Source organism: Heptranchias perlo, chromosome 22 (genome assembly GCF_035084215.1).
Source record: "Heptranchias perlo isolate sHepPer1 chromosome 22, sHepPer1.hap1, whole genome shotgun sequence".
In the NCBI taxonomy this organism is placed as follows: domain Eukaryota; kingdom Metazoa; phylum Chordata; class Chondrichthyes; order Hexanchiformes; family Hexanchidae; genus Heptranchias; species Heptranchias perlo.
In genome coordinates, this window is record NC_090346.1 from 14,791,545 (window position 1) to 14,804,668 (window position 13,124).

Genomic DNA, 13,124 nt, shown 5'->3' on the forward strand with positions numbered 1-13,124 from the left:
GTGCTGTACCTGCACCAGGACTGATGGATGGGACAGTGTAAAGGGAGCATTACTGTACATCTAACCTGTGCTGTATCTGATCTGGGTGTGCTTATTACTGACACTTGGTGCTGTTCCCCAGCACCAACATTCCTTATCTTACTATGCATTAAATTGACAAAAAAAGTGATCTTTTGGTCAGTGTGACTGGTATTAAATACATTGTGGGGTTTCCTGCTTTAACAAGAGTCCCACGTTTCCGCTGAGACTTCACAGGGGCAAGGTGCTGCACCAGCATTATACGCAATGTAAAGACGTGTTTGACAAGCTTTCTCTATAGCAGAGCATAAAGACTACAGATTGCACCAGTAAATATCACAGCTGCAGGTATGTGGGAAGACAATCTATATTAAACCAAGGTCATCACAGAAAGGGAGGAAGTCCTGTACGAAATGTACACAGTATAGTGGGCAGGAGCAGTGTACAACAGTACAATATATTATAGAGGGCGACACAGAATATGAGAGTCGGTTTCTCTTAGGGAGCTCACCATGAGTCACAGCTTGCATGCAGACCACCAGGGATGGGATTGCAACTGGCAGCAGCTCACATAAAGTAGAGAAATGATCGTACCTGAGGAAGATACGTAGAAACAGCATAAAATTGTCAGGAATATCTTTCCAATTGACATCACTTTAGCAGGGTTCTAGATCAAATATCAGCCTCTTGTAAAACTTTATCAGAACCTCAGTGATCATACGTATCCAGAAAGGGCTTCCTGGTAACTGCTGAAAGGCTGAGCAAAGCAGTGGCTGGGCGAATCGGGTGGGTGGGGTGGGTGTTGTGGAAGGTAGTTGCGATTTTTAAGCTTTGGTTCAGTGGAGTTGATGATGCATTAAAGGTCACAGCCCTGCTGGTCCCATGCCACTTCCACCTCCCTGTTTGTAATTACAGTGTAGTTGGTTGGACCTTGCTTGTAGTTGAGTCCATAGAGTACGGCACTGAACTAGCAACCCAGAGATTACAGATTCAAATCTCACCATGGCAAGCGAAACTCAGTTCAATAAATCTGATAATTGGTGGGCTAGCACCAGGAAAGAAAAGTGACCATGAAAACCCACTAATGTCCTTCAGGGACAGGGACCTGACCCTACCACCCTTACCTGGTCCAGTCCACACTGTGTAGTTGACTTGTAATTCTCACTGAAGTGGTCTAAAGCCACTCAATTGTACAAAGAGTTGCTTCAAGAAGGCAGCATCTAGGGATAGGCAATAAATGCAGCCCTACAAGTGTTATCTGGACACCATTCCACTGTGCTGGTCAGTCTACAAGTCCTTAAGGGGACACTGAAAGGTTCTCACACAAGACAACATAGCACAGTATTTAAAATGAACACAAGGAGATCTGGTTTCACTATTCTGACAGACATAACTTCTAATCCAATTTCAATACCTTTGAGAATCAGTAAGTTGCAGAAAGTATCTCACCTTTGCCAGCCCGTTAATGCCAACCCTTGGAAGTGAAGGGATGGGAACTTTGAGATGGATTTAATCACCTGCAGCCACTGAAGTTGATTTTCCAGGTGGTACTTGATAGGGGTCCAACCCTGGCTAACACCTGTCGCCCCTTTGAAGGCACTTGCGAACCACACGCTCCTGAATCCACTGTCCATGTACTTGGTAAGGAATTCCTCTAAAAAACAATGAAGACATCATAATTATCTTAAACAATCATCAGCTGCAAGACAATCACATAGGCAAGAGGGTGATACAACTGAGCATTGCCTCTTCTTACCTACTTGATCAATGTTAAATGCTGGACGATAGAACCACACCATCGGGGCAATATATTCCGTTACACCGGATTCTGGAGGAGAGAACAATCCAAAAGATCAATCAAGCTGCCAAATTCAGTATGTTCCTGGTCTCAACAGATCAGAAAGGAATCTAGAATATTGACCATCGCTGCAGCAACTGCCTTTTATCGCCTCAGGTGCAGAAAATACAGCAGCCATTTAGCACACAGCCAGGTCCCACAAACAGCAAAGTGATAATGACCAGATAATCTGTTTTAGTGACGTTGGTTGATGGATAAATATTTCCCAGGACACCGGGGAGAACTTCTCTGCTTTTCTTCAAAACAGTACCGTGGGATCTTTTACGTCCAGCTGAGAGGGCAGACGGAACTCTGTTTGACGACACCTCTGAGAGTGCAGCACTCCCTCAGTACTGCACTGGTGTGTCAGTCTAGATTTTGTGCTTAAGTCTCTGGCATGGAACTTCGATCTACAATGTTGTGACTCAAGAGGCAAGAATGCTATTTCTGAGCCACGGCCAATACGTCATAGGGGCAGAGAATACAAAAAGTGCCCGAGAAAACCACTCTGTCGGCCACAGCGCAGCGGCTAAACTTCAGGAGGAGTGTCAGAACATGAGACTGTGCAAAAACAGCTACATAGCATGCAGATTCACTTTTCCATTTTGATTGGCTACATACCAGATCATTATTGGAGCCTTGATTTATTCATAGATGCTGATGGAAACACACAATATTCGCTTAATTCACAGCAGTGGAACAGGGAATTAGAGACAACTCAAAGAAACCCAAATGCAAATCATCCGTTCCGCTTTACATTGTACTATGCAGTGACCTGTGGTTGCCCGGACCAAACAGACCATACACAGATCTACTGAAGGGAAAGCTGGCTGGCCTAGAGATAGCCTCCAGCTACAAGCAGAATGAGGAAGCCTTAATGCTACACACCCAGGATTCTGGCTGTGAGGGAGATCCACTCTCATCAGAAATGTTGATGAGTCTCAAACAACTCTTCCAATCTCTAGTCACAGAAATCACTCAGGACTTCAGGACAGGCGTGTACTTCCAGAGCATCTCCATCACAGCCCTGCAGGTGGCTAGCAAGCCTCATCTATGGGATTCGTTGAGGAGAGCAACCTGCGCGAGAATCCACAATAAACCATGTCACCCAAACCCAGCTGGCCCACGCATCGTGGCCAATATTTATCCCTCAACTGGCATCATTAAAAAAAAAATAATCTGGTCACCTGTTTATGGGAGCTGGCTGTGCATAAATTGGCTGCCACATTTCCTACAATACAACACTCACTACACATCAAAAGTACTTAATTGGCTGTAAAGCGCTTTTGGTCATCCTGAGGTTCGTGAAAGGCGGAGTGAGTATAAATGCAAGGTCTTTCTTTATCTGTCTAGAATGCGCCTAACCTCGCCCCATCAAACAAGAGGATACACTCTTAAAACTCCTTTTTATCGTTGACCGTTAGATGTTCTTTCAGTAGAGTGGGCAGACTACTGCACCAATTTCCATGACGGGTGCCACAGAATAATTTAAAAACCAGAAAACTCCCTCACTTCAATTGAGCATGCGGTCCTAAAAGACTCACCACGAATTCCTTCTTTACTAATCTTCCGCATCATGTCGTCCCATATCAGAAGCTTAAGCCCAGGATACTTGTTGACCGCAAAACTCCCAACTTCCTTGATGTGCTCCAAGAACATCTTCCCAATGTCTCCTCGTTGTTCACTGATCCACTGTTTGGATTCGGCACTTTCTCCAAGATGAAAAACCTTTAGAAAGTAACCAGGAAAAAAAGTTAAACACTTTTTATAAAATACACAATATCACCTACTACCCAAGGACTCTACTATCCAAGCTCAATGTTCCTGGAGCAAATGGCACCAAACTCCAGCAAAGAATGCTCTCAATAGAATCCATTGCAGCTGAGTATCTAAGGGGAAGACAAGGTTTACTAGTTAACAGCAGTAGAATATAATTAAATACAAATTTCAGCTTCTCCTCACTGAATTTTCAAGGACCCTGCCATTCATTATATGGATTGCCCAAAGAACACAGCCATTGTTATTGGATCGGATGCAATATTTGTGGTGGATGCTGATTCGCAAACTCTTCATCTACTTCGCAATCTAAAAGTTTACGAAAACAGAATAACAATTCAGACAATTACACTTAGACTGCACTCGGTGGGCAGCTGAAATACTTTGAGACCAAACCCAAGCCAAAAGCACCGGTACACCAAACCTCTACCAAATGCACTGGGAAACCAGACATCTGCCAAAAGCACTGGGAGCCTCCCATTGGTCAGTGTTTATCTTGATGTGAAGCTGAATCCACTCTCCATCAACAGTAAATGTGTAGCATTAATAGCGAACAGAATCTTACTAAGCATAAAAAAGGTATATCCATCAAAGAATCATTTATAAATCTAGCCACTCTGATTTATGTCAAAACATAGCTGGTTAGAAATTAACGATGGAAAAAGCATAACCGCTGTGAACATCCCAACCATCAAATAAGGTGATTCCTAGCTCCATTCACTCTTTGTGTATTAAACCCATTCCTCACTCTCCTTTCACACGCAATGTTTCTCCAGTTATAAGCAATATCAGATCAATATTTTACAAGGCCAATAATCACTACTAAACCCTTTAATTGTAAATCTCTAATGGTTTCCATTTTCAAAAATGTAAACAAAGCCTGTGTGAACTGAATCCCCAACAATGATAATAAACATGCAACTAATTTATTGGGTGAACTGAAACACTACGTAAACTCCTATTGAACAGTAAGTGTGGGAACCTGCATTCTCCACCCTACGAAACTCCAACTCATCTACAGCTCCGCTGCTCATATGCTGTTCCACATTCCTATCAACCCATCCCTTGCCGACCTCCACTCGCTCCCCCCACCCCATGTATGTTGTATGTTGATTGCTTCCTACTCCTGCTTAGGTCTGTTCCCCCCCCCCACTCCCACTTTGAAGCTCCGACCGTAAAGTCATTACTACAGATTATTGCAAATTGATGTTGCTACTTGAGGTTTGATGTAGACACTTGTATGTAATGACAAAAATTTACTGCGCACTATGATATACTGTAGACAATGGATGGGTGATGGGTTAACACCACAGCACTTCCAATGAACATTACTGCACCGTACATACCTCATCGGCTCCTATGTGGAGCCAGGCAGATTTGCTGTGTTTATCGAGCACCTGGGAGACCATCTCCTTCACCAGATTCAGAGAGTCGGGCAAATGGGGATTCAGGCTATTGGGGTATCTCTCCACCTCTCGGAGGTGCCGATATTTGTCGTGCTTAAGAACAAACTGTTGGGAAAACAAAATTATAGTTAACAATAACAAAGCCTATCGGTTGCTGGCCAGGAAGTAGGGCTAATAAAACCAAGGCACTTGGCCATATCCAACAGTGCCAGTATTGATGTGGATGCTGGAAACTGACAGTAGTTTAGGAGTCAATGGTTAAACAAATTCATGAGTGACAGACCTGCTTATAATAATAAACTCCCCATACTAATTAAATCGCTGGTAGCAGAGGTACTTAAGGAAGTTAGAGCTTCCACCGTTAGGCATAATTATTTGGTTACATTATATTGTACTAGCAGTACAGTCCGGAGGCTTCCCCACAACATCATGATCCAGGATCCCCCCCAGGTAGATTGAGATACTTGTAAACTCCATGTCATGAGAGAGAAAAAAAAATCAGACCAACACCTGAACTTTCAACAGGATTTTCCACAGGAACTCACATGACCTGCTCAATGTCCTGGTCCCTTTGGCCAATTAGATTCAATTCCTTTGGCCAAAAGGAGGCCCCTCAGCACAAAGCTTTTCCTCGTGACCTGTTAGATAAGAATGAGCTGAAATCGACACCATCGCAATTATAGTCTACTCTCCTCAATTCAAGTTCCCTTACCTCAAATTATCTGATAATTCACATTTTTCTGGCACTAAATTCCCACTTAGTTGTGTCATTTACGTTGCTCAATTCAAAATATAGGATAATTCACTTTTTTTTTTAAAAGCAGCTTGTTGTGAAATACACTCTCCCTGATAGCTCTGTGGGTAACTACACTACGTCATGTGGTACTGAGACATACAGACCAGATCCTCCCAGGTATGATCCCTGGTTTGTGCAGATTTAGCTGATCTCAGTTAGGCAGCAATGGGGGGAAATTATGATTTACCTCAGTGTCTCTGGGTTAGTGAATGGGCAAACAAAAAAAATCCCAGGGTTCCTGCTCCTGATTGGTCCAGTGACCCGTGTTGGAAAGTGAGTGTATGTGGATATAGGGTGTAGACAGTCTTGGGTTCGGGCTCCCTTGCCCTCTTGTCATCAAGCAGCCTGCTACCACTTGCTGCCTGGGTTCACACGCAGTCAAGAAAAATCATTTGAGCAAGGTACTGGCGAGCAGCTGGTGCCCATGGAACTGTACTGCAGCGTGGAGTCGGCTCCTTCAGGAGGGGGAGGAGGGAAAAGTGGAAAATAATAAAAAAGGAACGCTACACTAAATACCAGACTTGTTTACCGCTGGGTAAACAGGAGCAGAGGGGAGCAACCTCCGACATCACAAGTCCTGTTGTGTGCCAGATCATCGAATGGAGCAGCAGACTACCAAAATGTCAGTGTGCTGCATCACACAAAACCTTTACAGAACATTTGTAATCCAGCACATGTCCCACTGCCAAATAGATAAAAGCCTGAAAAGTGGATCCCGTTTTCTGCTGCTTGCTGACAGTCCCATTGCAATGCAAGGGGTTTAGCCAGGCTCCACATATTGGACCCTGGTGACCTGCCAATGGAACCCCACTCACGAACGTGGAAGAGCAACTTCAATGTAACAACAAGCTGCACTATTGGGAGAGTCAGTCAGCCTGGAGATTAAAACGAAAACCACGAATACAAATAAAAACAGAAAATCCAGGAAAGGTACAGCAGCTTAGTGAGCGAGAAGAGGTAGGTTCGTGTTTTGGGTGGTAACCGAAATCAGGCAGGGTTCTGATGAAGGGTCCCACTTGAAGCATTAACCCGTTTTCTCTTTCAAATGGCTTCAAACCTGCTGTGTATTTTCTGCAAGTCTTGTTCTTCAGGGACAAAAACGCGGCCTGAAGGAAGTCCATTCGGAGGTAGAGTCACCTGTGCTGTCTCTCTCTCTCTCTCTCTCTCACACACTCACACTCACTGGCCTTACCTCCATGTGTCCAAAGGTTTGAATTAAGGGAATAATCTCCAGGTTACTACTCTCAGCCAACTGCTGGATCTTGTCGACATCGGCAGAACTGCACAGTAAAAACAAAATGGAGTTAACACAAATTTACAACAACTACACGTATTACGTTACACAGAGACTCCAGAGTTATATTGTATAATGAATAATGGATGGCATGTAACTCACTCCCAGGTATCCATTATTCTATACATAATCCATCTGAAACCCTCGATTAGATTCCAACTTGTAATATACTCCCAAGTATCCATTGTTCTATACATTAGTTATCGGAGATACTTGATTAGATTCAAGCCTGTACTTCACTCCCAGGTATCGGTTATTATATAAACTAAACCATCCAGACCCATTGATAAGATTCAGCCTATAACTAACTCCGCTGTGTGCGTTTTTGGCCTTAGCACCCTGGGCTAGGGAGCCCTGGGAGCGGAGGTGGGTTCCCACTCATGGTCATTATCCAGGGACCCCTAATGGAAAGTGTGCAAGTAAATGTGCAAGGAAAAGATTGGGTTTGGTCAATGCCTTCAACAGTCAAATAGCCTGCAACCACTCACTATCCAGGGTCGTTCGGGAGAATGGACATTTGAGCGGTGTACTGAAGCGCTGCTGGGACTTATGGAACTGCACCCCAACAAGAGTAAGTGTTGTCAGCAGAGAGGAGGGACAGCACTGTATGCAGAGTGCAGTGCAAATAGGGACTCTGAGTGGAGCAACATAACAGGGGTAAAACAGGCAGTTCGTTAAACCTTACGATAGCAGAATCCGCACCGTAGTGTGTAATAATCGTATATCTGGAACTGATGGAGCAAGGCCAGCAGCTCTTGCCTAGTCCTACCTGAATGCATAGGTAGACTTGAGGATTTCAAGACCGTCATGATAAGGAAAGGTATCCTCGTACTCCATTAATATACCATTGACCCCGATGCTGGACAGAAGGGGAAAGATCTGCAACAGAAGTAGATTGTTTACACCCAGGCTGCATCTGTACAAATTCCCTCTCAGTCTCTCTTTCAGGGAGAAATCCACACATTGACTGGTGGCTTTTGTGCATTGCCCACTTCCTTCATCTCTCCACTGATGGCTGTGCCTTCGGCTGTCTGCACCCTAAGCTCTGGGATTCCCTTCCTAAACCTCTCCACCTCTCTCTCCTCCTGCAAGATGCTCCTTAAAACCTACCTTTTTGACCAAGCTTTTGGTCACCTGTTCTAATGTCTCCTTATATGGCTCGGTGTCAAATTTTGTCTGATAACACTCCTTTGAAGCGCCTTGGGACACTTTACAATATTAAAGGCGCTATATAAATGCAAGTTGTTGTTGTCATCGTATCGCTCTCAAACAGCAATCAGTGTGCAGATATCACCCTGTGTGTTCCTCGCTCATGGAGCTATCTGTACAGATGTACCATCCCTCGCAGAGTTACCTATATATCTGCAGCTATGTATCCAACTCTTTTCAAAATGGCTTATGTGGTCACATTATTTAAGGGGGAAGAAATTTGATTCCAGGAATTACTGGCCCATGAGTTTGCTTTCAATTTTAGGAAGACTGTTAGAAAGCAATTTATGGGAATCGATTTATTATCACTTGGCAAGTTTGGCCATTATTTGGGGCTCCCAGCAAGGAACCACGGACCCCACCTCTCTAGCCTGATTGTAATAACTCTCTGTTAGGCTCAATCTGGAATGCACTGCCTGAAAGGGTGGTGGAAGCATATTCAATAATAACTTTCAAAAGGGAATTGGATAGATACTTGAAGGGAAAAAATTTACAGGGCTATGGTTAAAGAGCAGGGTAATGGCACTAATTGGATAGCTTTTTCAAAGACCCGACACAGGCACAATGGCCAAATGGCCTCCTTCTGTGCTGAACCATACAATGATAATGGGAGAATCTGAATGGGGCCTCATCACGATTTGGTTCCAACAGGCTGTGCTAGGGCCACTATTGTTCATTTTTATCAATGACCTAGAAGAGGACATTGGTACAATAGTACAAGGGGTGAATAATATAGATTAAAATCAACATATTGTAGGCTGATCGAGATAAGTTGGGGGAATTAATAGATGTCCTTTAACGTGAATAAATGTAATGTCATTCATTTGAGGTTGGGAAACTGCTAGCCTATTCATACCACGCAGAGATCTGTTAACATAAGTGACCGGTTATCCTGTTTTAGTAGTGTTGGATTGAAGGAGGAATGTTGGCCTGGACCAGAGAATTCCCTGCTCCACTTCTTCAAAAAAGTGCCATGGGATTTTTTACAACTACTCAAATGTTGGACCTTGGTTCAACATCTCATCTGAAAGGCGGGATCTCTGACAGTGCAGCACTCTCTCTTAGTGCCAGCCTAGATTAAGTGCTGTAGTGGGGATTGAACCCACAACCTTCTGATTAGGTGAGGGCCAAGCTGACGGGTTGTTTTCACATTGATTCTCAATCTTCTTTCCTCTAAAGTGAAAAAAGTTCAACTGTTACCAATCCTTGTTGCTTAAAGCCTGGAACCATCCACCTCACTCCCAATACCTCACTGTCCTTTTGACTAATCTTCATATAGACTGGGCAAATCAAAATGGCAAAAGTAGTTTGGAGGATGAATTCACAGAATGCATTTGAGACAGTTTCCTAGAACAATACATCATGGAACCAACCAGGGAACAGGCTATTTTAGACCTTGTCTTCTGTAATGAGACAGGGTTAATTAGTAATCTCTTAGTAAGGGATCGTCTCAGGAAGAGTGATCATAATATGATGAATTTCACATTGAGTTCGAAAGTGACGTACTTAAGTCTCAAACTAGAGTCTTAAACTTAAACAAAGCCAATTACATAGGTACGAGGGGTGAGTTGGCTAAGGGAGATTGGGAAATTAGATTAAAAGATGTGACTGTAGATAAGCAATGGCGAACATTTAAAAGAAATATTTCATAATTCTCAACAAATATTGAGAAATAAAAACTCCATAGGAAAAGTGATCCATCCGTGGCTAACTAAAGAAGTTAAGAATAGTATTAGATTAAAAGAAGAAGCTTATAATGTTGCCAAGAAGAATAGTAAGCCTGAGGATTGGGAGAGTTTTAGAAACCAGCAAAGAATAACCAAAAAACTGATAAAAAGGGAGAAAATAGAATATGAAAGTAAACTAGTAATTGTAAGAGCTTCTCCAAGTATGTAAAAAGGAAGAGAGTAGCGAAAGTAAATGTGGGTCCCTTAGAAGGTGAGACAGGAGAAATTATAATGGGGAATAAGGAAATGGCAGAGACGTTAAACAAATATTTTGTATCTGTCTTCACAGTAAAAGATACAAAAAACATACAATAGTGGGGAACCAAGGATCTAATGAGAGTGAGGAACTTAAAGTAATTAATATTAAAGAAAAAGTACTGGAGAAATTAATGGGACTAAAAGCCGACAAGTCCCCTGGACCTGATGGCCTACAGCCTACGGTTCTAAAGGAGGTGGCCGCAGAGATAGTGGATGCTTTGGTTGTGATCTTCCAAAATTCCCTAGATTCTAGAATGGTCCCAGTGGATTGGAAGGTTGCAAATGTAACACCGCTATTCAAGAAAGGAGGGAGAGCGAAAACAGGAACTACAGGCCAGTTAGCCGGACACCAGTCATCAGGAAAATGTTGGAATCCATTATTAAGGATGTGGTAATGGGGCACTTAGAGAATCATAATATGGTAAGGTAGAGTCAACATGGTTTTATGAAAGGGAAATAGTGTTTGACAAATTCATTAGAGTTTTATGAGGATGTAACTAGCAGGGTAGATAAAGGGGAAGCAGTGGATGTAGCATATTTGGATTTCCAAAAGGCATTCGACAAGGTGCCACACAAAAGGTTGTTGCACAAGGTAAGGGATCATGGGGTTGGGGGTAATATATGAGCATGGATAGAGGATTGGTTAACGGACAGAAAACAGGTTGGCAGTCTGTAACAAGTGGGGTGCCGCAAGGATCAGTGCTTGGGCCTCAGCTATTTACAATCTATATCAATGACTTAAGATGAAGGGACTGAGTGTAATGTATCCAAGTTTGCTGACGATACAAAGCTAGGTAGGAAAATAAGCTATGAGGAGGACACAGTCTACTAAGGGATATAGACAGGCTAAGTGAGTGGGCAAGAAGGTGGCAGATGGAGTATAATGTGGGCAAATTGGTAGGAAGAATAGAAAAAAAAACAGGATTTTTGTTTTTTAAAATGATGAGAAACTATTAAATGTTGGTGATCAGAGGGATTTGGGTGTCCTCGTACACAAAACAGAGTTAACATGCAGGTAGAGCAAGCAATTAGAAAGACAAACGGTATGTTAGCCTTTATTGCAAGGGGGTTGGAGTAGAAGAGTAAGGAAGTCTTGTTGCAATTGTACAGGGCTTTGGTGAGACCACATCTGGAGTACTGTGAACAGTTTTGGTCTCCTAACCTAAGGAAGGACATACTTGCCTTAAGAGGTGGTGCAATGAAGGTTCACTAGATTGATTCCTGAGATGAGAGGGTTGTCCTTTGAGGAGAGATTGAGTAGAATGGGCCTATACTCTCTGGAGGTTAGAAGAATGAGAGGTGATCTCATTGAAATATATAAGATTCTGAAAGGGCTAGACAGGTTAGGTGCTGAGAGGCTGTTTCCCCTGGCTGGAGAGTCTAGAACTAGGGGGCATAATCTCAGGATAAGAGGTCGGCCATTTAGGACTGAGGTGAGGAGAAATTTCTTCACTCAGAGGGCTGTGAATCTTTGGAATTCTCTACCCCAGAGGGCTGTGGATGCTCAGTCGTTGAGTATATTCAAGGCTGAGATCGATAGATTTTTTGACACTAAGGGAATCAAGGGATATGGAGATCGGGCGGTAAAGTGGAGTTGAGGTCAAAGATCAGCCATGATTTTGTTGAATGGCAGAGCAGGCTCGAGGGGCTGAATGGCCTACTCCTGCTCTATTTCTTATATTTCTTGGCTTTCTCTTAAATGCATCTATGCTATTCACCTTAACTACTACATCTCCTACCTTTTCCAAATATGAAAGTTTGGGTGCAGCTCCTTTGAGGTCCAAGTGCACAATTCTCATCCCTGAAGCGCCATAATCCTTCGGTTGCCGTGGCTTTGTTTTCACTTCCACTTTTGGCTCGACCTTTACCTGCTGGGTGTCCTGCTGTGCCACAACCTCCATTTTGTGGATACCCTCCATTTCGTGGTCATTTGCCTTTGCACCTCCATGTTTATTCCAAAAGTTATCTTTTCCAGGAGTGTCCAATTGCTTTGTTCTAAAACAGAGAGGCATTTACTTTCAATCAGCAGAGGCACTCAAACACAAGCCACTATAGATAACAGGTCCTCCAAACTAGGAAACTGGTGGAATAGGGGGAGGAGAACCAGTAGATTAGCCATTAAACTGTAAATCTCCATGTTCAACAATAAAAAGAAATGACTCGATTTAGTTAGATTAGGGGGAAGGTAGAGTGGTGTTAGAAGGCAGAGGGAAGGAGGCAAGGAAGGAAGTAGTAAGGGATAAAAAGGTGATGGGTGAACTTCAATACTTGTAGGCGAGTTAAAATATTGACAAAATCTTGAATCATGATTTTTTTTTAAAAAAGAGTAAAGGGTAGCAGGCAGCAGAGAGAGACCCAGAGGCCTTAGAGGGGGATGAGAGGGAGAGGAGAATGGGAACAAGCTGGGATGCTCAATCAGTGGTTGGGAAAAACTTGGCAGAGTGTCAAAACACGAGGAATTTACAGGATCTAAAAAAGGAACTTGGGAAAGTTATTAATATCTTGGGGAGTATAGGAAAAGATTGTAATGAAAAATAAAATTCACTGGGGAGAGGCCCATTAAGTGGAACGGGACCCTGGAGGCCCAACTTGGAAGGGGTGGGGGAGAACGGGAGCCAATGCACCTCAAACAGAAAATCGAGGACTGCAATTCGATACAGGACATGGTCACTATCCCTGGCACAGGAAAGCACAGCCATTAATTAATTGTCACTCAGCATCCTGCCCTGCCGATGCTGTCCCCATGGAGACCCTCACAATCCTAACTGCAAGATGGAAATAGGATTAATAGCTCATTGGGTAA

The 13,124-nt window shown here is 43.3% G+C and overlaps 1 protein-coding gene across 1 annotated transcript in view; it reads right to left on the reverse strand.

Annotated features, from left to right (window-relative positions):
• LOC137340500 (hexosaminidase D-like) overlaps positions 1-13,124 on the reverse strand; it is a 30,367-nt gene that overhangs the window by 8,156 nt on the left and 9,087 nt on the right. Inside the window, exons 3-10 of the mRNA XM_068002984.1 lie at positions 12,061-12,316; positions 7,897-8,006; positions 7,026-7,113; positions 4,978-5,142; positions 3,400-3,583; positions 1,775-1,846; positions 1,468-1,672; positions 530-612 (exon numbers count right to left, since the gene is read on the reverse strand). Coding sequence (XP_067859085.1) covers positions 530-612; positions 1,468-1,672; positions 1,775-1,846; positions 3,400-3,583; positions 4,978-5,142; positions 7,026-7,113; positions 7,897-8,006; positions 12,061-12,316 — 1,163 coding nt within the window. The remainder of the gene's footprint in view (positions 1-529; positions 613-1,467; positions 1,673-1,774; positions 1,847-3,399; positions 3,584-4,977; positions 5,143-7,025; positions 7,114-7,896; positions 8,007-12,060; positions 12,317-13,124) is intronic.